This window comes from Saimiri boliviensis, chromosome 8, assembly GCF_048565385.1.
Source record: "Saimiri boliviensis isolate mSaiBol1 chromosome 8, mSaiBol1.pri, whole genome shotgun sequence".
Classification (NCBI taxonomy): Eukaryota; Metazoa; Chordata; class Mammalia; order Primates; family Cebidae; genus Saimiri; species Saimiri boliviensis.
The window spans coordinates 106,574,565-106,602,456 of NC_133456.1; the positions used below are offsets into that span (position 1 = coordinate 106,574,565).

The 27,892-nt window shown below is 45.8% G+C and overlaps 2 protein-coding genes across 2 annotated transcripts; one reads left to right on the forward strand and one right to left on the reverse strand.

The window, feature by feature from the left end:
• Positions 1-235: 235 nt before the first annotated feature.
• Positions 236-6,264, reverse strand: RPP38 (ribonuclease P/MRP subunit p38). The gene is made up of 2 exons (XM_003930630.4): positions 5,880-6,264; positions 236-2,648 (listed from the first exon to the last, which is right to left on the reverse strand). Exon 2 carries the CDS (start codon positions 2,636-2,638, stop codon positions 1,790-1,792), a length of 849 nt encoding a protein of 282 aa, XP_003930679.2. The 5' UTR covers positions 2,639-2,648; positions 5,880-6,264; the 3' UTR covers positions 236-1,789.
• On the forward strand, positions 2,579-26,617 carry ACBD7 (acyl-CoA binding domain containing 7). The gene is made up of 5 exons (XM_039478581.2): positions 2,579-3,069; positions 14,764-14,988; positions 24,418-24,535; positions 24,702-24,764; positions 24,852-26,617. Exons 2-5 carry the CDS (start codon positions 14,977-14,979, stop codon positions 24,923-24,925), a joined length of 267 nt encoding a protein of 88 aa, XP_039334515.1. The 5' UTR covers positions 2,579-3,069; positions 14,764-14,976; the 3' UTR covers positions 24,926-26,617.
• The last annotated feature ends 1,275 nt before the right edge of the window (positions 26,618-27,892 follow it).

Here is a 27,892-nt window from a genome sequence, read left to right on the forward strand (position 1 = left end):
TTGTACTTTGGGAGGACAACGGGAGCAGATCACTTGAGGTCAGACTGAGACCAGCCTGGCCAACATGGTGAAGCCCCATCTCTACTAAAAATACAAAAAATTAGCTGAGTGTGGTAGCACAGGCCTGTAATCCCAGCTACTTGGGAGGCTGAGGCAGGAGAATCGCTTGAACTCAGGAGGTGGAGGTTGCAGTGAATCGGGATCACACCACTGCATTCCAGCCTGGGCAACAGAGTGAGATACCATCTCAAAAATAAAATAATTGCAGAATTGCCAATTGAAAATTTTGTCATGAGCTTACCTCATGGTGATAGTTACACTGTTCCTTTAAAGAGACATTTACATAACTTGTCAAATTATTAATCACTTTAAAACAGAGTAATAACTACATTTGCCTCTATCATTGAAGCAGATTACTAATTAACATTTTAGAGAATTAAACTGCTTGCTTATGAAGTAGCTATTAAAATTTAAATGCAATATATAGTGTCTTGTAGATTAAAAAACTTCATTGCATTGTACTTTGTAATGAAAATGTTCTATTCAATAAGGTATCCTTTTTCTTTTTCCTTTTGGCCAAGATGGCACTAAGTAAAATTTAAATGAAGAAGTGATATAATCCATGAGTCAGCCAGACTTTCTTTCAGCTGGAAAAATCTTTAGTAACACCTTCCTTCTAAATGATAGAAACTAACTTTTCCAAACACACTGTAAACAGCAGGCAATCAACAGAGAGCACTGGTTATGCTCCGTTTCCTAACCTAAAGGACTCTTGACACAGACCCACCTCTGAGAACCCAAGCTCCTCGGTGTTTTTAATCTTATGGTCACATTTCATCCAATTACCATAATACCTTTTATACATGTTGGATTTCCAAAGAGGTAAGTGAATCACGTAATGCAGGTAAACTGTACCCAGTCAAAATACCTTATCTGGCTTTTTCTATGTTTTTGGTTTTGTTTTGTTTTTGTTTTTGTTTTTTCTATTTTTTTGAGTTTTGCTCTTGTTGCCCAGGCTGGAGTGCAATGGCGAGATCTCGGCTCACCACAACCTCCGCCTCCTGGGTTCAAGCAGTTCTCCTGCCTCAACCTCTCGAGTAGCTGGGATCACAGGTGCGCACTACCATGCCCAGGTAATTTTTTATTGTTAGTAGAGACGGGGTTGGTGGGTCTGGTCTCACAACCTCAGGTGATTCTCCCACCTCGACCTCCCAAAGTGCTGGGATTACAGGTGTGAGCCACCGCCTCCAGCCTTTTCTTCAAAATATGAACTTTCTCCCAAGCCTGTGTCTATTCCTACCTAAAAGTCAAGTGACATGAAGTAAAAAATGACATATTGCTTCTGAAGACGGGATTGCTTGGCATTTGGGATCTTTGCTTTAAGTGATAATACTTCCCCATTCCAGTTCTCTCTGCCTGACTGACTAGAACACTGACTATGGCACGTTTTCCAGGTTTGATAGGAAAATGCTAAGTGTTGTAGGACACAGATATTCCTGCTCACAGCACTTTACCAGCCTTTAAAAAAGTCACTTTATACACACATGGACACTAGTTTCCATAAACTTCTGTTTGGATATTCCTATTTTTGAATATTTTCCACACTTAATAGTGTTTTCAGTCTTCAGCATATCTGTGCCATAGTTACACATTTGAATATTCTTACACATTTGAATATTACCAAACAGGACCTTATGAATATATGTAAATACAACTCATTTTATTAATTTCAAGGCTTCTTTATAGGTGTCCTTTTACAAACTATATGACATGACAAGTTTACGCATGATTATTTTGAAGTAGCTTTTTTACTTTTGGGTGGTTTCCTTATCTTATTAGGGTTTGGAATCAGTTTCTTTATTTTAAGAGGTTGTAAGGTTACAGAAGCCTGCTGACCTTCAGCAAGCTTTCTCTTAGGTTTTGACAGATCTTCAGATGAAGTGTCCAAAAGCTCTTTGTCTTGGCTTTCCACAGGTTCGGTCTCTAAATTTTCCCCAGCATCTTCAGTTCTGTCTGGAAGCCATGGTACACTTAAGCTGGGCACTCTGGGGATGATGGCTCTTACTTCATCTGCAAAGTCACTGGTGTTCTTTTTGAACCCCAAGGCTAGAACACATTTTAAGCCTATGACAGGGGCGATTCTCTCGCTGAGCCGGGGGACCTGGCAGGCAGGGACAGTTCTGCTGAGGCTTAACTGAATCAAGTGTGAGGTGATCATGGCAGGCTTGACAGATTTACACACCAGAACTAACAGCAGCTCACTCCTTTCCAGGGCTCTGGTAACTTCGTTAACGCCAATGGCAAGCTGCTTCCTGACGTGTGCGGGCGTCCACCCAGACACCTGCTGCTTAGCATCTGTTTTCTCCTTCAGACCCTCGCTGGTATCAACGGTGAGGCTGCATTTCTCTCCGCTTTCTTTTTTTGGAATAGGTGTTTTGTTCTTTTTCTTCCTGTCTTCAATCTTCTGAAGTCCAATAGCTTTAAACCTGTCCCCCAGCGTCTGCAGGATGAAGTGCATATCCTCGCTCCCCAGAGCGCTCCAGCAGACGGTGTATGGGTTGTTCAATGACGTCTTCACAACCAAAGGTCTCGTCTTACGCACAGATCCCCGCGCCGGTGCCTGAGGAGCTGCAGCCATTTGGAAAATCCTCCCGAGAAACAAAATGACAATGGAAAAAATTCATCTTAACTACAATTACATGACTTAAGAATATTTTGGTTGTACTCTGAGACAGAATTTCGCTCTTGTTGCCCAGGCTGGAATGCAATGGCGCAATCTCGGCTCACTGCAACCTAAACCTCCTGGGTTCAAGTGATTCTCCTGCCTCAGCCTCTCAAATAGCTAGGATTACAGGTGCCTGCCACCACGCCCAGCTAATTTTTGTACTTTTTTTTAGTAGAGATGGGGTTTCACCATGTTGGCCAGGAGGGTCTCAAACTCCTGACCTCAGGTGATCCACCCGCCTTGGCCTCCTTAAGTGCTGGGATCACAGGTGTGAGCCACCGCGCCCAGCCTGTACTCTAATTCTTGATAAGCTACAGCAAGCCTGATTATGTAAGTCCAATTAGGTGAGTATACACTTACCCTCTTTTTAAAGATTAAGTCATTTTATTTTTCCCCACTTTTCTTACCCCATTTTGAATGCCTTACTATGGCCCTTTAGAAAACTCAGGACTGGCCAGGCACAGTGGCTCACGCCTGTAGTCCCAGTACTTGGGAAGCCGAGGCAGTCAGATCACAACGTCAGGAGTTCAAGATCAGCCTGACCAACACGGTGAAACCCTGCCTTAAAAAGAAAATTCAGTACTCTGGGTGACCAGTGTTTAATTTCCCCATTTTTTTTTTTTTTTCAAATGACTTGTCTTTATTCCTATACAAGCAATATGCGAATGTTTTATTATTACAATCATAGGGCAATTCCATCTGTCTATTCATTTCATTTATTAAAAATACTCTGTTTCTACTTGTTCATAATTAACCTTTTAGTGACTGTTATAGTATTAATCTTGTAACTTGTTACTGTTTTCCAAATTACTATCTAGGAGGGCTTCCATTCATTCATTCAACAAATATTCTAGGCCAGCTCATGCCTTCAGTCCCAGCATTTTGAGAGGCTGTGGTGGGCAGATCAGCTGAGCCCAGGAGTTCAACACCACCCTGGGCAACATGGAGAAACCCTCTACAAAAAATATATAAATTAGCTAAGTGTACGGCGTATCTGTAGTCCCAGCTGCTTGGGAGGCTGAGGTGGGAGGATCACTTGAGCCCAGGAGGTCAAGGCTGCAGTAAGTGTGATCATGCCACCACCCTGCAGCCCAGTAATTCATCACTCTGTCTTTAAAAAAAAAAAAATTATCTTAGCACCTATGTGCAAGTGGTGTTCTAGGTCCAGGAGCTCATAGTAAACAAGCCCCACCATCCACCTGCAGAGAGCTTATAATCTGCAAGGAGTCTGGGGGTGTGATATTTTAAAGAACTGGAACAGTCATCTCATGATGAAAACTTCAAATAATACTGTCGTGTCCAGTTTTCTAAGTCTCCCCCCACCAAGAGCCCTAAATTTCTTAAATATCCTTCCTATAGCATTTGATACATATACAGGCATACATTATTATTTTTTTTTTTTTTTGGTTTCGTTTTTGTGACACAGTCTCCCTCTTGTTGCCCAGGCTAGAGTATAATGACACGATCTCAGCTCACTGCAACTTCTGCCTCCCAATTTCAAGCAACTCTACAGAAGCCTGCCACCAGGCCTGGCTAATTTTTGTATTTTTAGTAGAGGCAGGGTTTCACCATGTTGGCCAGGCTGGTCTTGAACTCCTGATCTCAGGCAATCCACCCACCTCAGCCTCCCAACGTTCTGGGATTACAGGTGTGAGCCAGTTGGCCAGGCTGGTCTTGAACTCCTGATCTCAGGCAATCCACCCACCTCAGCCTCCCAACGTTCTGGGATTACAGGTGTGAGCCACTGTACCCTGCTATGCCTCCTTATCGGGGCCCCCGAGCTGACTTCTCTGGCTGGTATTTTTATGAAGACTAGGGAAATGTAATGAAATTTTAATTTTTTTTTTTTTTTTTTTCGAGACAGAGTTTCGCTCTTGTTACCCAGGCTGGAGTGCAATGGCACGATCTCGGCTCACCGCAACCTCCGCCTCCTGGGCTCAGGCAATTCTCCTGCCTCAGCCTCCTAAGTAGCTGGGATTACAGGCACGCGCCACCACGCCCAGCTAGTTTTTTGTATTTTTTTAGTAGAGACGGGGTTTCACCATGTTGACCAGGATGGTCTCGATCTCTCGACCTCGTGATCCACCCGCCTCGGCCTCCCAAAGTGCTGGGATTACAGGCTTGAGCCACCGCGCCCGGCTGAAATTTAAAAATATTAATCCATTGAGGAACAATGAGAATAGGGATGCTTAATGGGAAAATGTTATAAACTACTGGTCCAGAAGGCATAATCCTGTTTATCTCCCAGAGGCAACTACGCATTCCTTTCTCTGCCCTCAGTTTTCTTTCCTACCTTCCTGGGGATCAGCTAGAACCACAGGGACCCCACTTGGCAAAACTAAAGTAAGTTATGTCCTTTCCATGTATATTTCCACTTACTAGGCTGGTGGCTGATGCTGAAGGCAAGTGTGTCTGTGCAGTGTCTCACTGCATAAAGCACTCTCTCCATGGATTATTTGCTTCTTGCAGCATTCCTATACAATTCCCCAATGTGTGGCCAACATGGTGAAACCCTGCCTCTACTAAAAATACAAAAAATTAGCTTGGTGTGGTGAGGCGCCTGTAACCCCAGCTATTCTGGAGGCTTAGGCAGGAGAATCACTTGAACCTGGGAGGCGGAGGTTGCAGTGAAGCGGGATAGCGCCACTACACTCCAGCCTGGGCGACTGCTATGTCTCAAAAAAAAAAAAAAAAAAAGTAAGTTCAAGTAAGTTAGTGTGGCTGGGGCAGAGATGCTGGAGTAAACGGTGAGAAACTAGCAAAGGTGGGTAAGGACCAGATGGCGAAGACCTCTGCAAACCTTCCAGTGGGAAGCGACTTTAACTTCTAAAACAGAGGCGTCATGATTAGAAAGACCGTTATAGATCTTTGTGGATCTGTGCAAAGGAAGGGTCCTTGAGCAACACAGACGCTCCTGGAGTTGTCCAGGTTAGCAATGGCGGTGGCCTGCTCTAGAGGCGCCGCAGAGAGGACTGCAGAGAAATACATGTTAGTCGGAAAAGGAGGTAGAATCCCGAAGCAGTAGTGACCAGCTGGGAGTAAAGGTGAAGAAAGTATCGGGGTGACTCCCGGTTTCTGGATCCCGCCATAGACGAGGGGCGACGGCCGACCCAAATCTCACCCCCCCACTCCACGCCGCCCCTGGATCGAGTACCTTAGTGCTTCACTATTTAGCACACGGAACTGTTCTCTTGTCCGTGTCTCCTTTGAGACCGTGAAGAACAGAAGGATCGGCGTGGAATTTTCGCTTTGTACTCCTGGTGCCCAGCCGGAGCTGCAATCCAGCAGGGGAACCCGAGGAGAGGCGCGGAAGCTCTGAGTGAGCACGCCCGTCCCGGGACTGGGCGGCCCAGAAGCCGCGGAGGCCTTGTTTGCGCGTGGGCTTCGGCCTCCAGAATCCGCGGACTCCCGGGCCAGATCTCTCCGGGGTAGGCCTCCTGCCCGGCGTGCGCTTCGCGTGGCTACCTGGAATTCAAGAGGGAACGTCCGCCGTCATCCGCGGGCGACGGCGCCGGATCCAAGCGCGCCTGCTCCGCGCGTGCGCGGAGACCTCGCCTCCCGGCCACGCCTTCCAGCTGCGGCGTGGGGCGGGGCGGAAGTCGTGCAGCGTTATCCTGCGTTAGCTCCCTCGGGAGGGGAAAGCGGCCTGCGGCGTCTCACGTCCCAGAAACTACACATCGAGGCCCCATCTTTTAGACTCGAGTTTAGGCCCCGGGGTGGAAGCTCTGAACTGGCCCCTACAGCGGCAGTGCGCAGGCGCAAGGTCGGTAATCGCGAATCCATGCGGTTGCCCGGGTAACCAAGACGCTCAGGATTTGGACCGTATAGTTCAGCGGCCCCAAAGGACTGGCTCTCTCGAGGAGTCTGTGCTCCCCTCTCTCTTCTAACCCAATTTCTACCTTTCAGTGCCTTGGAGTCTTAGCCCTCTATCTCTGTTCGCTTTTCCGTATTTGCTTTGCCTCGAGGACGCACATCTCCAGCCCTTGTCCCAGTGAGCCCGTCGCCATAGAATCCCTGCGGACTCTCCAGCACCACGAAAATCAAGATAAAAGGGAGGAGTGTTGTGTAAAACACATGCCTATAGGCAATAACGCAGGGAATCTGGAGCCCTGAAAAAGAAAAAGGCAGTAAGAGCTGCCTTGAATTCAGCAACAGCTGTCCAGAATATCCTATCCAATGTCCACTGTGACTGCTCCAACCAATGAAGACTCAAGTTACCATCGGAGTCGCTGCAAAGTTCGGACAAGTGATGAAGAGGCCGAATACCATTGTTTATTTATTTATTTATTTATTTTTGAGACAGCGTCTCGCTATTTTGCCCAGGCTGGAGTGCATTGGCACGTTCTCGGCTCACTGTAACCTCGGCCTCCCGAGTTCAAGCGATTCTCTTGCTTCAGCCTCCCAAGTAGCAGGGACTACTGGCGCGTGCCATCATGCCCGGCTAATTTTTTGTATTTTTAGTAGAGACGGGGTTTCACCGTGTTAGGCAAGATGGTCTCGATCTCCTGACCTCGTGATCCACCTGCCTCGGCCTCCCAAGGTGCTGGAATTACAGGCGTGAGCCACCACGCCCAGCCTCTGTGATTTCAATTTTCGTGTTTAGGTACCTATGAAGTACCTAACTGGCCATAAAGCAAACACAACAAAATAAAACGATAAGACTTTTGGTCAAAGATCATTAGAGGTTACACTACACAGGGTAAAGTGCTATGTGATTTTTGTCACAATTAGAAAGATTTAAAAGAGATTACAGTGAGTTTTTAAGAACAGGCTTCTGTTTCATAAAATGAATTGGGTGAGTTCACTATGATGAACTGCAAGCAGCTTGCATTTCCAAAGACAAATAGTGACACACAATGCGTCTAATTAAAATGCTGAAGTGATGGGAAGGAAACGTGCATGCGTTTCTGACCCCCGCAGGTTCCAGATTTATAGTTTGAGCTATCTTGGCTTACATTTTCTCTATGGAAAACATCAGCCATTATATTACTTGGCTCTGGGCTGAAATCCTAACTTCATCACTGAAGAGCTTATGACCCTAGACAACTTTATTAACCTCCTCTATGAAGTGATAAAAATAGTATCTATTGTGAGGATTAGAAGAGATGATCCTGTATGCTAAGATGATTGTTATGTGCAGGGCACATAGTTATGTGCTTGATAAGTTGGACTATGGTGAATTCAGTCTCAACCAAATTAATAACAAATGAAACATAACCTCTATTATTTTAGTGCTTGTGTTTTATTTTAAAACTAGCAGTATAATTTCCACAAGTATTTTGCTAAAATCAACAAGTACATTTTGAAAGTAATTTCTCTCCCTCTTATATCACGCAAACATTACAACCAAAAAGTAAAAGTTTTCTCCCATGACCCAATCACGCCCCCGCCCCCCCCCCCTTTTTTTTTTGAAAATGCGTTTCGCTCTTGTAGCCCAGGCTGGAATGCAGTGGCACGATCTTGGCTCACTGAACCTCTGCCTCCTGAGTTAAAGGCATTCTCCTGCTTCAGCCTCAAGAATAGCTGGGATTACAGGCACACACCACCACACCAGGCTAATTTTGTATTTTTAGTAGAGACAGGTTTTCTCCATGTTCGTCAGGCTGGTCTTTGAATGCCTGACCTCAGGTGATTCACCAGGCTTGGCTTCCCAAAGTGCTGGAATTACAGGCATGAGCCACAACGCCCAGCCCATGCTCATTTTTTTCTTTAACGTTCCCTTCTACTTTGTTTCATATGTGTGCATGCTTTTACATTAAAATAATACAGATTAAATATGATTTTCTTTCCACATGCCACTTTTTCGTGTTTCTCAAATTATTACTTTACATATTTGATATCCTATACTGAAGAATCAGTTTTACTTTTTTTTTCATTTTTGGAAACAGGATCTTGCTCTTTTGCCCAGGCTAAAATGCAGTAGTACCATCTCAGCTCACTGCAACCTCCTCCCAAGCTGAGTGATCCTCCCACCTCAGCCTCCTGAGTAGCTGGACTGCAGGAGCGTGCCACCATGCCTGGCTAATTTTTGTACTTTTTGTGAGACTGGATCTTGCCGTGTTGCCCAGGCTGGTCTCAAATCCTGGGCTCAAGCAATGCTCCCACCTTGGCCTCCCAGAGTGCTGGGATTACAGATGTACACCACCACACCCGGCCAATTTTACTTTTTAATGACCATTGTTTTATCTTGTAAAATGTTTGCTCTTTGAATATTAGATCGTTCTTTTATATTAATTCTAGAACTGGACTACTATTTGATTTGTATACTTTCCATTATTTGACAATGATTTAAAATTCTGAGTGATGGCCAGCTGCGGTGGCTTACAGCTATAATGCCAGCATTTTGGGAGACTGAGGCAGGATGATTGCTTGAGCTCGGGAGTTCAAGACCAGCCTAGGCAACGTGATGAAAGCCTGTCTCTATAAAAAATACAAACAAATAAACTAGGTGTAGTGGGTGCCCCTGTAGTTCCGGCTACTCCTGAGATTGAGGCAGAAGGATTGCTTGAGTGCAGAAGGTGGAGGCTACAGTGAGCATTGATCACACCACTGCACTCCAGCCTGGGCAACAGAGTGAGACCCTGTCTCCAAAACAAATAAATAAACAATTAAAAGACTGATTAATAAATTATATAATTAGCCAGAATCTTTTGATGAAATAAATGAAGGTTCCAGCAAGAAAATTTGTCAATAGAAGAATGTAAGGTAATTGTCCACCAGATTCCTCTTTCCCTTCATGATATTCTTCTCTTAGCTTTGTGTGTGTGTGTGTGTGTGTGTGTGTGTGTGATTGTGGGATCGTATATAACAATAGTTGTTACGTAAACAACAATCGGTTATTTTAAATCAGTTGTTAAGAATAAACTTTAATGATGAGCTGCAAAATGAATATTGAAAACTCTACTAATTAGGAGTGTATAGTACTCCAAAGAATATCCGTGTCCACAGAGACAGCGTGAACGTCTGGAGTTTCAAGCAGTTAAGCAACTGGCAGGCCTCACAAAACACCAAAATCAAGACCAACATGATGTCAGCTCCCTGCAGCTCTAATGCCATGGGACAACATTGCTAGTATCAGATGTCAGATGGCAGGTGTTATGAGCGGTGGGTCACTCTGTGAAGCAACAAACTCTGCACTTCAGCAAGCAGTCCTACAGACTCAGGCAGAAGCCTGCGACTCCATGTGGAGCAGCTTGCAGGGAGCTCAGAGAAAGGAGGGAAGATGGAAAGCCCTAGTCTCAACTGCACTAGGGTCATAGATGAGAAACACCCTTGTGAGACTCTCCCACAAAATAGGGAAGTCCTGGGGGCAAGGTCCTCCCTGTGCTGAACGGGAAGCTCCCTGACATGGCCTTCTGTGTCCCTACCAACACCCTGTCAGTCGTGAGCCTGACGTGCAGTCTGGAAAAACCTGCCAAAGAGGATGACATCAGGAAGGTGGTGAAGCAGGCATCAGAGGGCCGATCAAGGGCATCCCGGGCTACACTGAGCACCAAGTCATCTCCTTGGACTTTCACAGCAACGCCCACTCTTTCACCTTCGATGCCGGAGCTGTCATTGCCCTCAATGACCACTTACTTTGTCGAGCACATTTCCTGATACAATGAATTTGGTTACAGCAACAGGTTGATGGACCCCATTGCCCACATGGCCTCCAAGGAGTAAGACCCCTGGACCACCAGCCCCAGTGAGAGCACGAGAGCCAGAGGCCCTCACTGCTGGGGAGTCCCTGCCCGACTCAGCCCCACCACACTGAGAATCTCCCCTCCTCATGGTTCCCACGCAGACCCCCTGAAGAGGGAGCTGCCTAGGGAGCCCCACCTTGTTGTGTACCATCAAGAAAGCCCCCTGTGCTCAGCCAAAAAAAAAAAAAGGATAGGGAAGATTTGCTCCCAGGAAAATCACGGGGCATTCTGCCAGGTCTCGCCTACGTGGCTATGTGGAGGCGGCCAAGGTTGTCAGGGAGCTCGGCAGCTCAGCAGTGCTATTTTATGAAAACGGAAATTTGAAAGAGTTTTAATCCTTCCTTTGTATCCCCTTCCTCCCTTTCTTCCTCCCCCTTTCCCACAGGTACAATATTCATGGAATTGTAAGTGTTGTGGATAAAGCAGTGAGCCAGAGTTCTAAAGGAGGAGACAGAGTAAACAAAGAATGTAAAGGATCTAAGTTGTCAGATGATTCAAAGCACTACAGAAAAAAAAGCAGGGGAGGCCGGGTACAGTGGCTCATGCCTGTAATCCCAGCACTTTGGGAGGCTGAGGCGGGTGGATCACTTGAGGTCAGGTGTTCAAGACCAGCCTGGCTAAGATGGTGAAACCCCGTCTCTACTAAAAATACAAAAATTAGCTGGGCGTGGTGACGCACACCTGTAGAATCAGCTACTCAGGAGGCGGAGGCAGGAGAGAATCGCTTGAACCCAGGAGGCGGAGGTTGCAGTCGGCTGAGATCCTGCTGCTGCACTCCAGCCTGGGTGATAGAGTGCGACTTTGTGTCAGAAACAACAACAAAAACGAAAAAGTAGGGAAGAGAAGAAGGGTGCTGGGATGGGTGATAACAGGCCTCCCGAGAGATGACAGATGAGCAAAGACTTGGAGGAGCACAAGCACTGAGCCAGGCCGACCTGGGAAGAGTTCTGAGACAGACTGGAGAGCAGGAGCCTGTTAGAACAGCAAAAAGGCCAGGTGGAGCTGGTGAGAATAACAGAAGACGGAGAGAGATGACCAGAGGCTCATAGACCAGACTCAAGCTATTGCTTGTCTCAAAGGCTTCCTGGATGTGTTGCCACATAGGCTGAGTCTTGAAGAAGGAGTCGGCTAGTTAAGAAAGTGGGAAAAGGAGCCGGGTGCAGTGGCTCATGCCTGTAGTCCTAGCACTTTGGGAGGCCAAGGCAGGTGGGTCACTTGAAGTCAGGGGTTCAAAACCAGCCTGGCCAACATGGTGAAACTCTGTCTCTACTAAAAATACAAAACCTAGCAGGCATTGTGGTGTGCACCTGTCATCCCAGCTACTCAGGAGGCTGAGGCAGCAGAATCACTTGAACCTGGGAGGTAGAGGTTGCAGTGAGCTGAGATCGCATCACTGAACTCCAGCCTAGGCAACAGAGCGAGACTCCAGCTCAAAAACAAAAAATAAGAAGAAAATAAGTGGGGAAAGGGTGTTCCAGACCGTGGAGTGTCAAGTATCTACAAAGCTGGAGAAAGTGAACTTGAATTCCTTCAGTTACCTAGGGTAGAGCGTCCGTGCCTGTGGGAAGAAAAGCAGTGAGAGATGTGGTTGAAGAGCTCAGCAGGACCTGGGCCGTCCTGGAGGACCACATGTATTATTCAGAGAAGGAGAGCTAAATTACTCATGCAGACAAGAGAGCAAAACCAACCCCACAGCCCTTACATCAACATGGTGCTGAGAATTAGGGATCAGATTGGGGTTTGTGTCTTTTTTTTCCAGGTAATTGAATTTTTTAAAAAATATTTTTTTCCAGGTAACTGTTCATCTTGACAGTACTAAAGATTCAACGAAATCCCTATCAGAATCCCAATGGATGTTTCTTTATAGACGAAGAAAAATCTATTCTGAAACTCATGCTATGGAGTTTATTTTATTTTTATTTTCTGAGACAGTGTCTCGCCCTGTTGCCCAGGCTAGAGTGCAGTGGCGCCATCTTGGCTCACTGCAACCCGCACCCCCCACCCTCACCTCCCAGGGGAAGGTTGGTTGAAGGCAGCTTCAAGCAATTCTCCCTGCCTCAGCCTCCCAAGTAGCTGGGACTACAGATGCCCACCAGCACGCCCAGCTAATTTTTGTATTTTGAGTAGAGATGGAGTTTTGCCACATTGCCCTGGCTGATCTTGAACTCCTGACCTCAAGTTATCCACCCACCTCAGCCTCCCAAAGTGCTGGGATTACAGGTGTGAGCCACCGCCCCTGGCCCTTTTTGTGTCTTGAGACAAGACAGTCATGGCTTGTCAATGAGATGGGGAATGGCAACCCAGGAGAAGAAAATACTTTCAAAGAGGTCTTTAAAGAAGATTCTGGATTTAGAGAAGAAAGCAGAGGACAACGTAGCATCCATCCCTCACCTCTTCCATTTTTTTCTTTGTTTTTGAGAAGGAGGGGCTCAAGCAATTCTCTTGCCTCAGCCTCCCGATTAGCTGGGATTACAGGTGCGCACCACGACGCCCAGCTAATTTTTGTATTTTTAGTAGAGATGGGGTTTCACCATGTTGGCCAGGATGGTTTCCATCTCTTCACCTTGTGATCTGCCGGCCTCGGCCTCCCGAAGTGCTGGGATTACATGCTTGTGCCATCGCGCCCAGTCCTCCTCTTCTGGTTTCTTGTTTCTTTTTTTGAGACAGAGTCTCGCTGTCGCCAGGCGCCAGGCCAGAGTGCAGTGGTGTGATCTCAGCTCACTGCAACCTCCACCTCCCGGGTTCAAGCAATTCTCCTGCCTCAGCCTCCGGAGTAGCTGGGAGCATAGGTGCATGCCACCATGCCCAGCTAATTTTTGTATTTTAGTAAAGACAAGGTTTCACCGTGTTGGCCAGGATGGCCTCAGTCTCTTGACATCGTGATCCGCTCGTCTCGGCCTCCCAAGGTGCTGGGATTATAGGCGTGAGCCACTGCGCCCGGCCACCTCTTCTGGTTTCTTAGGGTGATGATAATGCCAAAATGTCTCAGCTGAAGATATGGACTGACCTCGGCGCAATATTTCCCGCTGAAACACCATGGACAGGGTTCTGCCCCACAGCCAGGTTTAGGCTAAGAGAGGAAGCCCTGGCTGTGCCGAAGCTGCTGTTGGCCTCAGTACCCCACTAGACATTTCCCATCGTCCAGGACTTCAAGCACAAACTGGCCAGTAGGTTTTTTCCAACATTTTGCTTTTTGTCCTTTACTTGGAAATGCACTGATTTCACCACGAAAATACTTGTGAGGAGAGAAAAAAAGATTTTCATGAAAAAGCAAATATTTTAAAAATGTAACTGTATGCAAAAATAAGCTGGAGGGTTGCTCGTTGCATTGTTGTGCGTTCAAGCTCAGTCGCTTTGCCGACACCAAGTTTCTTTTTTTGTCCGGGTCATCCTTCTCCACCAATGCTGCTATTCATGCGAAGCGTCGGAAATGAGCTTCTCGGAAGACCAGCCGATTTGCTTCCAGTCCTTTGGAAATGTGATAAAATGCAAGTCACAACTGTATTCGGTGTGTCTGCAGACTTGGAGTGACATTGAGTCTGTTCCCCTGGAAAACTGGGTCAAATTGAATAGGTGTTCAGTTCTGTGCCTTTACCATAATTAAAAACGAGTTAGGCTGGTTGCAGCATGTGTCCAGAATTTGGGTGTTTTTGCTTTATAAGGAGGAGAAAAGGTGAAAACCACAGGCTACTTTCACTCGTGATAACCAGCCTAGAGGCAGCGCGGGGGAGACGCATACGTCATTCACATTTCTAGGAACAAGGGACAGGAGGGAAGTATGTATAAAGAAGGAATCCTGTGCTTTGGGAGGCCGAGGCGGGAGGATTGCTTGAAGTCAGGGGTTCGAGACCAGCCTGGGCAGCTTAGCGAGACTCCCCCCTCACTTCTCTTTAAAAAATTTATATATATGTTTATATTTATTTATCTAATTTATGAAAGTGTTCATTTATAAAATTTTAAATATGTATTTTACGTATATATAAATTTTTTAGAGAAAAAAATATATATACCTAGCAAGACCCCTCATCTCTCTTAAAAATGTTTTTAATTTATGAAATTTTAATTTATAAAATTTTAAATATATATTTATATATAAATTTAAATTTTTTTAAAATTACACATATTTTAAGAGAGTTGGGGGTCTCTCTAGCTGTGTGTGTGTGTGTATACACACACACACACACACACACACACACATATTTATTTATTTTTAAGAAGGCATTCCAGGGGAGACCTGTGCCCTGGGGAGACCTCTCTGGGTTTCCTGTAAAGAATCTCTTGAGAAAGACTAGAAGAGCGAGCCTAGAGCGGAGGAGAGAACTCATTTAAATTCTCTCCTCTTCGCCTTCCCAGTTGCAGCCTGGGGAATCCGACTCTCGGTGCGGCTCACAGCCCAGCTCCGCCCCCGCGCCTGCGACCAATGGGAAGCGGCCAGGCCGGGAGCGCGACCAATGGCAGCGGCCGGCGGAGCCGCGGCTCTTTAAGAAGCGGCGGGTGCCGGAGGGGGCCGATTGCAGTGGCGGCGGCGGCGGTAGCAGCGGCAGCAGCTCCGAGGTTGATGCTACCATGGCCCTGCAGGTACCCGGGACGTGGGGAGGCCGCGCGGGAGGGACGCTCCGCGAGGAATTGTTCAAGTGGGGCTCGGGGTGGGCGTGGCGCCCCCTCGGGAGCGCTCAGCAGTGACCTGGTGAACACGCCCGCTACTTCCATAACGTCGCCGTGACAGTGTAGACCGCACCTGTGCCTGCTGACGGCTAGCCGGGGCTCGCAGGGCAAACCTTCCGGACCCCATGGGCGGGTGAGCGACCGTGAGCGAAAAAGCAGGCTAGGCACGAACACCGGGGAGCACGGAGCCCTCCTCTCTGTCTCTTAGAGGGAGTCGAGATCGCTAGGTCTCACCCTCCCCACCAGCCAGCCCCCTTGCTCGTTGAGACCTCCAAGACTTCTTTTAGTGTCATACTGAGCAGAAGAGATCTGTGAAGCTCCGATTTTAAAATACTATTTTACTGGTATGTTAAAAGAAAATTGTTAAGGGTGTAAAACTTTGGAAAAGATAAAGTAAATGATCACCATCAGGAATTCCTTCACCCAGACGATAACCACTGCTGACATTGTGGGGTCATTCCTAGTACGTCCTGGTATGGTTTTTCCCATGTGTGTCTGTGTATGACATATGTCTACATATATACCTATGATGTTATTGTGTGTATATATAGTAAGACACGACAGTAATAGAGGCAATTTCTCAGCATTAAATATTCTAAAATGTAACTTTTTTTTTTTTTTTTTTTTTTTAACAGGGTCTCACTCTGTCACCCAGGCTGGAGGGCATTTAGTGCGATCTCCGCTCACTGCACCCTCCACCTCCCGGGTTCAAGCCATTCTCGTGTTTCAACTCCCTAGTAGCTGGGATTACAAGCACACGCCACCAGACCCGTCTAATTTTTGTTTTGTTTTTTTTGAGACAGAGTCTCGTTCTGTCACCAGGCTGGAGTGCGGTGGTGTGATCTCGGCTCACTGCAACCTCCGCCTCCTGGGTTGAAACGATTCTCGGATCTCAGCCTCCCGAATAGCTGGGATTACAGGCATGTGCCACCGCTTCTGGTTATTTTTTTCTATTTTTAGTGGAGATGGGGTTTCTTTTTCTGTTGTTGTTTGGAGATGGGGTTTTACTGGGTTAGCCAGACTGATATCCAACTTCTCACCTCAAGTGATATGCCCACCTTAGCCTCCCAAAATGCTGGGATTACAGGCTTGAGCCACCGTGCCTGGCCTCTAAACTGTAATCTTTTACATGCACAAAATTTCATAGAAAGAACATGGCTCACTTCTTTAATGGTTTCAATCAGGCAAGATACTGTCTTGGGTAAAAGTTATAATACATACTCCAGGGTCATCTGCGTTCAAATCTGTGCCTCGCTTATGCTTAGCCTGTGACATAGTTAATCCCTCCGTGCCTCAGTTTCTTTAGAAATGGAGGAGAGTTGCCGGGCACGGTGGCTCAAGCCTGTAATCCCAGCACTTTGGGAGGCCGAGGCGGGTGGATCACCAGGTCAAGAGATCGAGACCATCCTGGTCAACATGGTGAAACCCTGTCTCTACTATAAATACAAAAAAATCAGCTGGGCGTGGTGGTGCGTGCCTGTAATCCCAGCTACTCAGGAGGCTGAAGTAGGAGAATTGCCTGAATCCAGGAGGCGGAGGTTGTGGTGAGCCGAGATCGCGCCATTGCACTCCAGCCTGGGTAACAAGAGCAAAACTCCATCTCAAAAAAAAAAAAAGAAAAAAAAAAGAAATGGAGGAGAGTTATATTAAATGAGTTATATGTATAACACATTTAAAGCAATGTCTAGCATGTGGTAAAAGTTCAATTAGGATAAGCTCATGATGGAACATTTAGTTTGTTTTGAGACAGGGTCTCACTCTGTCACCCAGGCTGGAGTGCAATGACCGGACCTTAGTTCTCTGCAGCCTCCACCTCCTCGGCTCAGGCAATCCTGCTACTTCAGCGTCCCAAGTAGCTGGGACAACAGGCACCCACCGCCACAACCGGCTGATTTCTATTTTTCTTTTCTTTTCTTTTCTTTTTTTGCTTTCCCCAACTAATCAGACTGATTGCAAGCCAAGTCTTCGTTTGCATAGAGGTGTAACTTTGTGACTTGATTTTAGCCTCAGCTTGCCGGCCACTACTCATGTGGGATGCACTCCCAGTAACCAATGGAAACCTCTAGAGGGTATTTAAGCCACAGAATATTCTCGTGAGCCCCTTTGCTCGGCCGGCTCCCATCCTGTAGAGTGTACTTTCACTTTCAATAAAACTCTGTTTTTGTTGCTTCATTCTTTCCTTGCTTTGTTTGTGTATTCTGTCCAATTTTTTGTTCAAAATGCCAAGAACTTGGACACCCTCCACTGGTAACAAGAATGTTTTGGAATTCAGTGTACTAGCTCTGTATTCAAAGCTGCATCTCACCTGTAACTTTCTGATCCCCCTAAAGTCTGCTTGCTCATTAACCATCCGACAAGGATGTTCTTGATAGACTCAGACCAGGCTCATGCCACCCTCCAGCAGTCCATGAGACCTTGTGGGTGCTGCCGAGGTGATTATGTATTATTTATTTATTTATTCATGAGTATTTGTGTAAGTCCACACAGCCTTTATGTTGAGCTCTAGTAAGTTCTGTCCATATTGCTGGGAGCATCTTTCCCTGCCCCCTCTGCATCCAACAAACGCAGACCCGCCCCCTCCCCGCCCCCAGCACAATCACCATCTCATCTCAGGGACGGCTTTTTCCGTACCTTCCCCCCGTGCTACCTCCGTGTGTTCCAGAGCAACGGCTGCATCTTATTTCTAGCAAGTCCCATGTGGCCCCCATTGCCCTGTTCATCTCCCACCAGGCTATGAGCCTTCAAGCAAACTGCCTTGTTCATTCCAGGCTGCCTGGCAAAGGCCTGGCCTATCAGAGTTGTTCAGTAGGTTTGCTAATTAGTATGAGATGTGAGATGAGCTTTGGGAGGGCAGAGTCCATAGAACCAAATAAAAAATATTTTACATTCTTGGCCAGGTGTGGGGGCTCACGCCTGTAATCCCAGCACTTTGGGAAGCCGAGGCAGGCAGATCACTTAAGGTCAGGAGTTCGAGACCAGCCTGGCCAACATGGCAAAACCCCATCTTTATTAAAAATACCAAAACAATTAGCCAGGCGTGGTAGCTCGTGCCTATAATCCTAACTACTTGGGAGGCTGAGGTGAGAGGATCACTTGAACCAGTAGGCAAAGGTTGCAGTGAGCCATGATTGTGCCACTGTATTCCTGCTTGGGTAACAGAGCAAGCCTCTGTCTCAAAAACAAAAAACAAAAAAACTGTGTTATTAATCATCCTTAACCCTAGCACCTTTCCACTGAGGCTGATACTATCTGTTTGTGGTGTAAGCTGCATCTCAGAGGAGCTTTGTTTCTTGCGTGGAGTCCCAGGGCAGTGTGTCTCAAAGCCACTAGTGAAACCTGAGTATCCTGGCCAAGGCCAGTGTTGTTTCTACCCCAGCTCATCATGGCTGCGATGGGAAAGGCCTCCTGCAGGAAGACACATCAGAACAGCCCCTCAAGGCAGGAATGTATTGCGTTGAGGTGCCAGAACCAGACCGACTGAGCAGAGAGAAGGATACTGGCCACTGCTCTAGAACTGGGTTCCTTCCTACCTGGGGAGGGAGAAAGAGCGGGAACCCCTGAAATGGCATGGGAAACTGTGTCAGGGCTTAGCTCTTCTGTGTAGAGGGTCCAAGACTTTCATTAGATCTCTTTTTTTTTCTCTGTCTCTCTCTCTCTCTCTTTCTCTCTCTCTCTTTTTGTTTGTTTGTTTGAGATGGAGTCTTGCTCTGTCACCCAGGCTGGAGTGCAGTGGCAGGAACTTGGCTCACTGAAACCTCCACCGTTGGGTCCAAGCTATTCTCCTACCTCAGCCTCCTGAGTAACTGGGATCACAGGTGTGTGCCACCACCCTCACCTAAATTCTTGATTTCACCATGTTGGCCAGGCTGGTCTTGAACTCTTGACCTCAAGTGATCCACCTGCCTCAGCCTCCCAAAATGCTGGGATTACAGGTGTGAGCCACTGCACCCAGCCTCATACGGTTTTCTAAGAAGGCTTAGAATTCTAATTAAGGCTTGGCACATAAAAGGAGGTCAGTTGCTGTCACTGGACTATAATGCGAGACTTTACAGCAAACAGAACACTTGAGATGGCCCAGAAACCTGCAGAGGAAGGTCCTCCACCCCTTCTGGATAGCCTTGCCCCAGAAGCCCTCGCCACTCATGTAGCATTTTAATTTTGTTCTTATTATAAACATAATCCGTGCACATTACAGAAAATTTGGAGAGTACAAAAAACATTTTAAAATTACGTAACTTACCAATAATCAGAGGCAATTACTATTTACGTATTTTTAGTATACTTCTTTCTAGTCTTTATTTTTTCTACACAACTTACAAAGCTGAGTGTATAAAAAGAATTTGTGTTCTTTGCTAAACCATAAACTAAAACTTAAAGTATTTCGTTGTTTTGTTTTATTTTGTTTTGTTTTGTTTTTGAGATGGAGTCTCACTCTGTTGCCCAGGCTGGAGTGCAGTGGCACAGTCTTGGCTCACTGCAACCTCCACCTCCTGGGTTCAAGTGATTCTCCTGCCTCAGCCTCCCAAGTAGCTGTGATTACAGGTGCTGGCTACCACGCCCGGCTAATTTTTGTATTTTTAGTAGAGATGGGGTTTCACCATTTTGACCAGGCTGGTCTCGAACTCCTGACCTTGTGATCCACCTGCCTCAGCCTCCCAAAGTGTTGGGATTACAGGTGTGAGCCACTGCATCCAGCCAACTAAAAGTATTTCTTATGTCTTGCTTTACTGCAAGTACTTTTTTTTTTTTTTTTTTTTTTTCCGAGACAGTCTTGCTCTGTCTTCCAGGTTGGGGTGCAGTAGCAGAATCTTGGTTCACTGCAACATCCGCCTTCCAGATTCAAGTGATTCTCCTGCCTCAGCCTCCAGAGTAGCTAGCATTACAGGGATTCATCACCACACCTAGCTAATTTCTGTATTTTTTAGTGGAGACATGGTTTCACCATGTATTGCAAATACTTTTAAGTTTTTTCTAGAACTTGCTTTTTTCCCCCAAAAAAGCCTTATCATAAAGATAATAATAGCTAGCCTTTATTAAGCACTCACCGTATGCCAAGCATGATTTTATGTACTTTATCTACTTGTTAACTGATTTAAATCCTCCTGACAACCTTGTGAATAGGAGTTATGATCGCCTCATCTTGCAGAGGAAGAAACAGGCACAGAGAAGTGCAATCTCTTGCCCAAGGTCACACAACTGTCAGGTGATGAAGCTGAGATTCAAACCAAGTCAGTCTGGCTCTAGAGGCATTTTTTTTTTTTTGAGACGGAGTTTCGCTTGTTACCCAGGCTGGCGTGCAATGGCACGATCTCGGCTCACTGCAACCTCCACCTCCTGGGCTCAGACAATTCTCCTGCCTCAGCCTCCTGAGTAGCTGGGATTACAGGCACGCGCCACCACGCCCAGCTAGTTTTTTGTATTTTTAGTAGAGACGGTTTCACCATGTTGACCAGGATGGTCTCGATCTCTCGACCTCGTGATCCACCCGACTCGGCCTCCCAAAGTGCTGGGATTACAGGCTTGAGCCACCGCGCCCGGCCAAGAGGCATGTTCTTAACCATCGCATTACATGTAAAATAGCCCAGAGTTTCTTAGGAAGACACGCAGAAGACGAGGCATCCCTTGTTCCATGCTCTGGTGCTTCTCAGTCCCCCACGGGAACTGGGTAGGAGATGGGCCATATTCAAGGTTATTTAGGCTGAAGACCTTCATCTCCAACTTATAGGTGGTTTTTGCTCTTCACGAAACAGCTGTTCTGGTTGTGGACTGTTCCTGGACCAAACCAAGGGTCAGGCTGCGTATTCTCTCTGCTCAGTAACGAGGTGCAGATAGATGAACTGGGAGAGAAGCGAGTTTGTTTCTGTAACTGGGTACAAGGAGAAGGCCCGGAAATTATTGCCAGACCAACTCAAAATTACAAGGTTTTCCAGAGCTTATATACTTTCTAAGTTATATGTCGGCGTGTAAGTGTGCATTCATCTAAAGACTTAAGTGATTAACTTCTTCTCTTTTATAACTAAGAGCTGAGCCCTGAACATCTTCCTCTGGAACCTTAGTAAATTTACTTCATCTAGATGGTTCCAGGTGCTGGGGTGATTACCCTTATCTTGTCTCCTGCTAAGATCTGGAGGTTTGGGGAGTTCCTTCAGACCCCAATAAAGCCTGTTTGTGGAGGTCTGGGGATTATCTTCAGACCCCAATAAAACTCATTTAATCCTAAATGGGTCCTGCTAAGAATTTCTTCATTATCTTGTCATGCCTCAAGGACCAGGAAGGGCCTGGGCAAAACTCTTGGTGGGTTTCTTTTTTTTTTCTTTTGAGATGGAGTGTCACTCTTGTTGCCCAGGCTGGAGTGCAATGGCATGATCTCAGCTCACTACAACCTCTGCCTCCCAGGTTCGAGTGATTCTCCTGCCTCAGCCTCCCAAGTAGCTGAGATTATGAGCACGTGCCACCATGCCCAGCTAATTTTTTGTATTTTTTTAGTAGAGATGGGGTTACAATACAGATTCTCCATGTTGGTCAGGCTGGTCTCAAACTCCCGACCTTAGGTGATTCACCCACCTTGGCCTCCCACAGTGCTGGGATTACAACTGTGAGCCAGCGTGCCCAACCTTGGTGGGTTTTTGTTACATTGTAGCCTTTGTATGAGGACACTGCCTCTTTCCGCTTTTAATATTTAACTTAACCTCTCAGTCAATGCCTTCAGCCGTTAGGGAGACCTGGCCTGCCACACAGTACTGCCTGTCTTTGGGGCGGAAAGGAAACTTGACCCAGTGACTCTGCAGAGCCCACGGGGTACTGAGGTTACAATGGGGCTCTCCACTTTCTCTCCTAGGCCTTTGGATCCAAGGGGAGAACTGGCATCAGAAGTATGGGTGGGGGTGGGGTGCGGCTAGCGTACATCCTTGAACTTTCCCTGTTTGATAGCCAGGCTACTGACAATTCCTGCTTATCCCGAATTTTAAAAAATAACACAAGATAAAACACAGTTCATTTGAAAAATCTGTAAAGGAAAATAATCAAGAAGCCCTTCATGAGTATAAACTAAGAGGTTAGAAGGAGAAAGGGATGAAGTATCTGGGAACACTCAGGCTCCGGAGTAGAGTGGACTTCCTTGTGTATTTCAGCTACTGGCTGAACCCTGGGTCACTCTCAGGGTCTTTTGGAGTTAAGGAGGTCCCAGTTTTCAGAGTTAACTCGGGTCAAGTGTTGCTGCTTAAGTACCTGTTGTTTTTTTGTTGTTGTTTGTTTGAGACAGAATCTCACTTTGTCACTCAGGTTAGAGTGCAGTGGCGCTATCTCAGCTCACTGCAACCTCTGCTTCCCAGATTTAAGCAATTCTTGTGCCTCAGCCTTCTGAGTAGCTGGGATTACAGGCGTGGGCAACCGTGCCCAGCTAATTTTTGTATTTTTAGTAGAGACAGGGTTTTGCTATGTTCGCCATGCTGGTCTCGAACTCCTAACCTCAAGTGATTCCCCCTGCCTCAGCCTCCCAAAGTGCTGGGATTACAGGCATGAGCCGCTATGCCAGGCTTAAGTGCATTGTATACAAAGTTTAGATCACGAGGTCAGGAAATCAAGACCATCCTGGCCAACATGGTGAAACCCTGTCTCTACTAAAAATACAAAATTAGCTGGGCGTGGTGGCACCCACCTGTAGTCACAGCTACTTGGGAGGCTGAGGCAGGATAATCACTTGAACCCGGGAGGTGGAGGTTGCAGTGAGCCAAGACAGTGCCATTGCACTCCAGACTGGCGACAGAACAAGACTCAGTCTCAAAAAATGTATATGAATAAAAATAAAAATAAATAATAAAAAACCTTTCCAGAAAGTCTACAAACATACTACTCAAGTATATTGTATACAGAGTTTCTCTGATCAGTTCTAAATTGGCTAAGCAACACCTCTTTTCCAGAATTCAGTTGCAATAAATCTTATAATTTAGGTTTTAGTGTGAAAAGGAATCTGTACAACAATTCAACCAAATCAGGAATATTGATTACTCACAGAAACTGGCTAGGTCTAAATCATACTGATATTGAAGAATAGAGGCACGAGGGCACTGGAAGAGAAACGCCCTAGACAATGGTGTTAGCTGGTAGCAATGCTCCTGCATGTAGTCAAGTGTGGACTGAGGCAGAAGAGGAAGGGTACATTCGTGAGGTGATCTAGAAAACTGCATGAGTATAGCCGGGCGCAGTGGCTCAAGCCTGTGATCCCAGCACTTTGGGAGGCCGAGGCGGGTGGATCACGAGGTCGAGAGATCGAGACCATCCTGGTCAACATGGTGAAACCCCGTCTTTACTAAAAACACAAAAAATTAGCTGGGCATGGTGGCGTGTGCCTGTAATTCCAGCTACTCAGGAGGCTGAGGCAGGAGAATTGCCTGAACCCAGGAGGCGGAGGTTGCGGTGAGCCGAGATCGCGCCATTGCACTCCAGCCTGGGTAAGGAGCGAAACTCCGCCTCAAAAAACAAAACAACAACAAAAAAAACTGCATGAGTATAAATAATGCCAAAAAAAAAAAAAAAAAAAAAAAAAAAAGCAAACTGGCTAGGTACAGTGGCTCACGCCTGTAGTCCCAGCACTTTGGGAGGCTGAGGCAGGCAGATCATTTGAGGTCAGGAGTTCAAGACTAGCCTGGCCAACATGACCAAATCCCATCTCTACAAAAAATACAGAAATTGGCCGGGCGCGGTGGCTCACGCCTATAATCTCAGCACTTTAGGAGGCCAAGGCGGGCAGATCACGAGGTCAGAAGATTGAGACCATTCTGGCCAACATGGTGAAAAAATACAAAAAAATTAGTCTAGTGTGGTGGTGCATGTCTGTAGTTTCAGCTATTGGGAGGCTGAGGCAGGGGAATCACTTGAACCCGGGAGGTGGAGGTTGCAGTGAGCCGAGATCGCGCCACTGCACTCTAGCCTGGCAACAGAGCAAGACTCCATCTCAAAAACAAAAAAAAAATTAGCCAGGTGTGGTGCTGCACACCTGTAGTCCCAGCTACCTGGGAGGCTGAGGTAGGAGGCTTGAACTCCAGAAGTAGAGGTTGTTGCAGTGAGTGAAGACTGTGCCACGTTGCTGCACTACAGCCTGGGCAATAGAGCCAGAGCTTGGCTCAAAAAAAAAAAAAGGAAGCCTAACATTTTCTGTATTACGAATTTTATGTAGTTCTCCATATTTTGCCTGTATATTAGGTAAGTCCCAGGAGAGGTGAACTCCTAGGAATTCAAGTAAATTAAGATCATTCTGATAGAACCAGAGCATCAAAAGCTCCTTTCTATTCAAAACCTTCCTCTTCCTGCTTTGAGTTCCCATTCCTTTTTTTTCTCCTTTAGGCCGAATTTGACAAGGCTGCAGAAGAAGTGAGGAAGCTGAAAGTAAGACCAGATGATGGAGAACTGAAAGACCTCTATGGGCTTTACAAGCAAGCGACAATTGGGGACATTAATATTGGTATTCTATGTATCATTAATATTAATCTACTAATATGTTACAGTTAATATATTAACTATAATTATGACAATAATATGTCATCACTTAAAATATAATAATACGTTTCAACAGTGTTTACGGAAGCGCACAGTAACACGTGCAAATGCATCTCCCCTTCTTTTGCCAGAGCATCCAGGAATGCTAGATTTAAAAGGCAAAGCCAAGTGGGAAGCCTGGAATCTCCAAAAAGGTTTTTTAGTCTTTCACAAGTTTAAAGCAAACTTTCCTAATTTCCCAGTGCACCAGTCAGGGAGATAACCGGTTTCTATCTTTCTAGGGTTGTCGACCGAAGATGCGATGAGTGCCTATATTTCTAAAGCAAAGGAGCTGATAGAAAAATATGGGATTTAGAATACAGCATATGAGGAATTTTTCCTTTTGAAGCCTTCCTAATGCCACCACGACCTAACATTTAGAGGGAGAGACGCACCGTTAACTTGATGTTTCATGTATATTTTTGCTATTAGCGTGAATTGTAATACTTAGGAGTATACTGAAACTATATAGTTAACTCAGTTGTACTTGCTTAAACCAGGTGTCTTTAAAAGCTCTTTTAGAAAGGCATTTTATTTTTTTATTTTTATAGAGTGAGGGAGTACAACTGCAGTTTTGGTTTGTTCATTGTTTGTTTGTTTTTTTCTTGAGAAGGAGTCTTGCTCTGTCACCCAGGCTGAAGTGCAGTGGTGCGATCTCGGCTCACTGCAACCGCCACCTCTTGGGTTCAAGCAATTCTCTTGCGTCAGCTTCCTGAGTAGCTGGGATTACAGGCATGCGCCACCAATGCCTGGCTAATCTTTGTATTTTTAGTAGAGATGGGGTTTTGCCATGTTGGCCAGGCTGGTCTCAAACTCCCGACCTCAGGTGATCCACCCACCTTTGCCTTCCAGATTGCTGGGATTACAGGTGTGAGCCACTGCACCTGGTCACAAGTGCAGTTTTGTTACATGGATATATTGTGTAGTGGGGAAGTCTGGGCTTTTATCTAACTGTCACCCAAATAGTGTGCATTGTACCTGAAAGGTAATTTCTCGTCTCACCCCTCCCACCTTTCTGAGTCTCCAGTGTGTATTATTCCACCCTCCATGACCCTGTATACACACCGTTTAACTCCCACTTATAATCGAAAACATGTGGTATTTTACTTTTTATTTCTGAGGGTTTTTTAAATCATTCTTTTCTTTTTTCTTTTTTTCTGAGTTTTTTCACTTAAGATAATAGCCTCCAGTCCCACTCATGTTGCTGCAAAAGCCATAATTTCATTCTCTTCATATGGCTGAGTAATATCCCCTGGTACACATATACCACATTTTCTTTATCCGTCATCCACTGATAGATACTTAGGTTAATTCCATATCTTTGCTATTGTGAATTGTGCTGCAATAGACATACAAGTGCAGGTATGTTTTGGATGTAATGATTTCTTTTCCTTTAAGTAGACACTCGTAGTGGGATTGCTGGATAGAATGGTAGTTCTATTTTTAGCTCTTTGAGAAATCTTCGTGCTGTTTTTTTCACAGAGGTTATACTAATTTACATTCCCACCAACAGTGTGTAATTCCCTTTTCTCCACATCTGTTGTTTTTTTGACGTTTTAGGAAGTCTCGCCCTGGTAATATGTACACAGATTTGGACAGCTGTTTGTTCATTTGGCTCATCTGTTCTGCTACAATGAGTTAATGTTACTGGTGAAATAAAAACAGGTTATTAAGAATCAATGACAAGGCTGGGCGAGGTGGCTCACGCCTTAACCAGCACTTTGGGAGGCCAAGGTGGGCGGATCACCGAGGTCAGGAGTTTGAGACCAGCCTGACCAGCATGGCAAAACCTCATCTCTACTAAAAATACAAAAATTAGCCAGGCATTGGTGGCTCATGCCTGTAATCCCAGCTACTCAGGACACTGAGGCAGGCGAATCACTTGTACCCAGGAGAAGGAGGTTGCAGTGAGCCGAGATCATGCCACTGCACTCCAGCCTGGGCAACAGAGTGAGACTCTGTCTCAAAAAGGGGAAAAAAAAAAAAAAAAAAAGAAAGAAAGAAAGAATCAGTGGCAAGACTGTTCCTTCCTTACACCATGACACAGAGATTGTGACCCAGAGAACATACCTGGCCCCAGTCCTCATTCATTTGTGAACTTGCTAGCTGACCTGGGACAAGTTACTTAACCTTATTAAGCCTCATCTGTAGAGGAGGGAAAATAATATCCCTCTCAGAGGGCTGTACTAAGAATTGAAAGAGGTAGCTATAATCCTACTCGTGTATTGTAGTAAATGTTATATAAAACAGAACAAATAAGCTGAAAATGATTTTTTTTGTTTTTGAGATGGAGTCTCATTTTGTCACCAGGCTGGAGTGCAGTGGCACAATCTTGGCTCACTGCAACCTCCATCTCCTGGGTTCAAGTGATTCTGCAGCCTCGGCCTCCCGAGTAGCTGGTACTACAGGTGTGTACTACCACACCCAACTAATTTTTTGTATTTTTAGTAGAGATAGGGTTTCACCATGTTGGCCGGGATGGTCTCAATCTCCCAACCTCATGATCCGCCCGCCTCTGCCTCCCAAAGTGCTGGGATTACAAGCATGCGCCACTGCGCCAGCCCTGAAAATGATTTTTTAAAGAAATGTACAAGTCTGTCCATAGCAGTTTAAAGAAATTTTAAAAGCCACCATAGAAATGTCTGTTTTTCTTTAAATTTTTACATTTAAGACAAATAAAAAACAAGCAAACTAAAATGTATCTAGAGATAAACTGTACCATTACTGTACCCCATATGTTCAGTTCTATCAGAGTAAAAATAGAGTCTGGAATATAATATTGGCCTCCTACTCAGTCTTTCTAGATGGTACACAGCTCTTCAAAAGAAGATAGTCCATTGTTAACAGTTCAAAAAATTGTTTGAGATCTCATACGGTAAATATCCCCCAAAACAGCGTACCTCTATTCCCTGCGTAAAAATGTAGGTTTGGAATGCTACAACCAAGAGGAATAGATCGTCTTCACATTACTACAGCAGCAAAACTCTGTAGATCCACAAGATGAATTTTTAAGGAGTTATGCTGAGCAGAAAAAGTCAATCCCCAAATGTTACATATATAATTCCATTTATGAAACATTTTTTTTGAGACAGGATGTCACTCTGTTACCCAGGCTGGAGTGCAGTGGCATGATCTAGGCTCACTGCAACCTCCGCCTCCCAGGCTCAAGTGATCCTCCCACCTCAGCCTCCTGAGTAGCTGGGACTACAGGCGCATGCCACCATGCCTGGCTAATTTTTGTGTTTTTCATAGAGACAGGGTTTCGCCATGTTGCCCAGGCTGG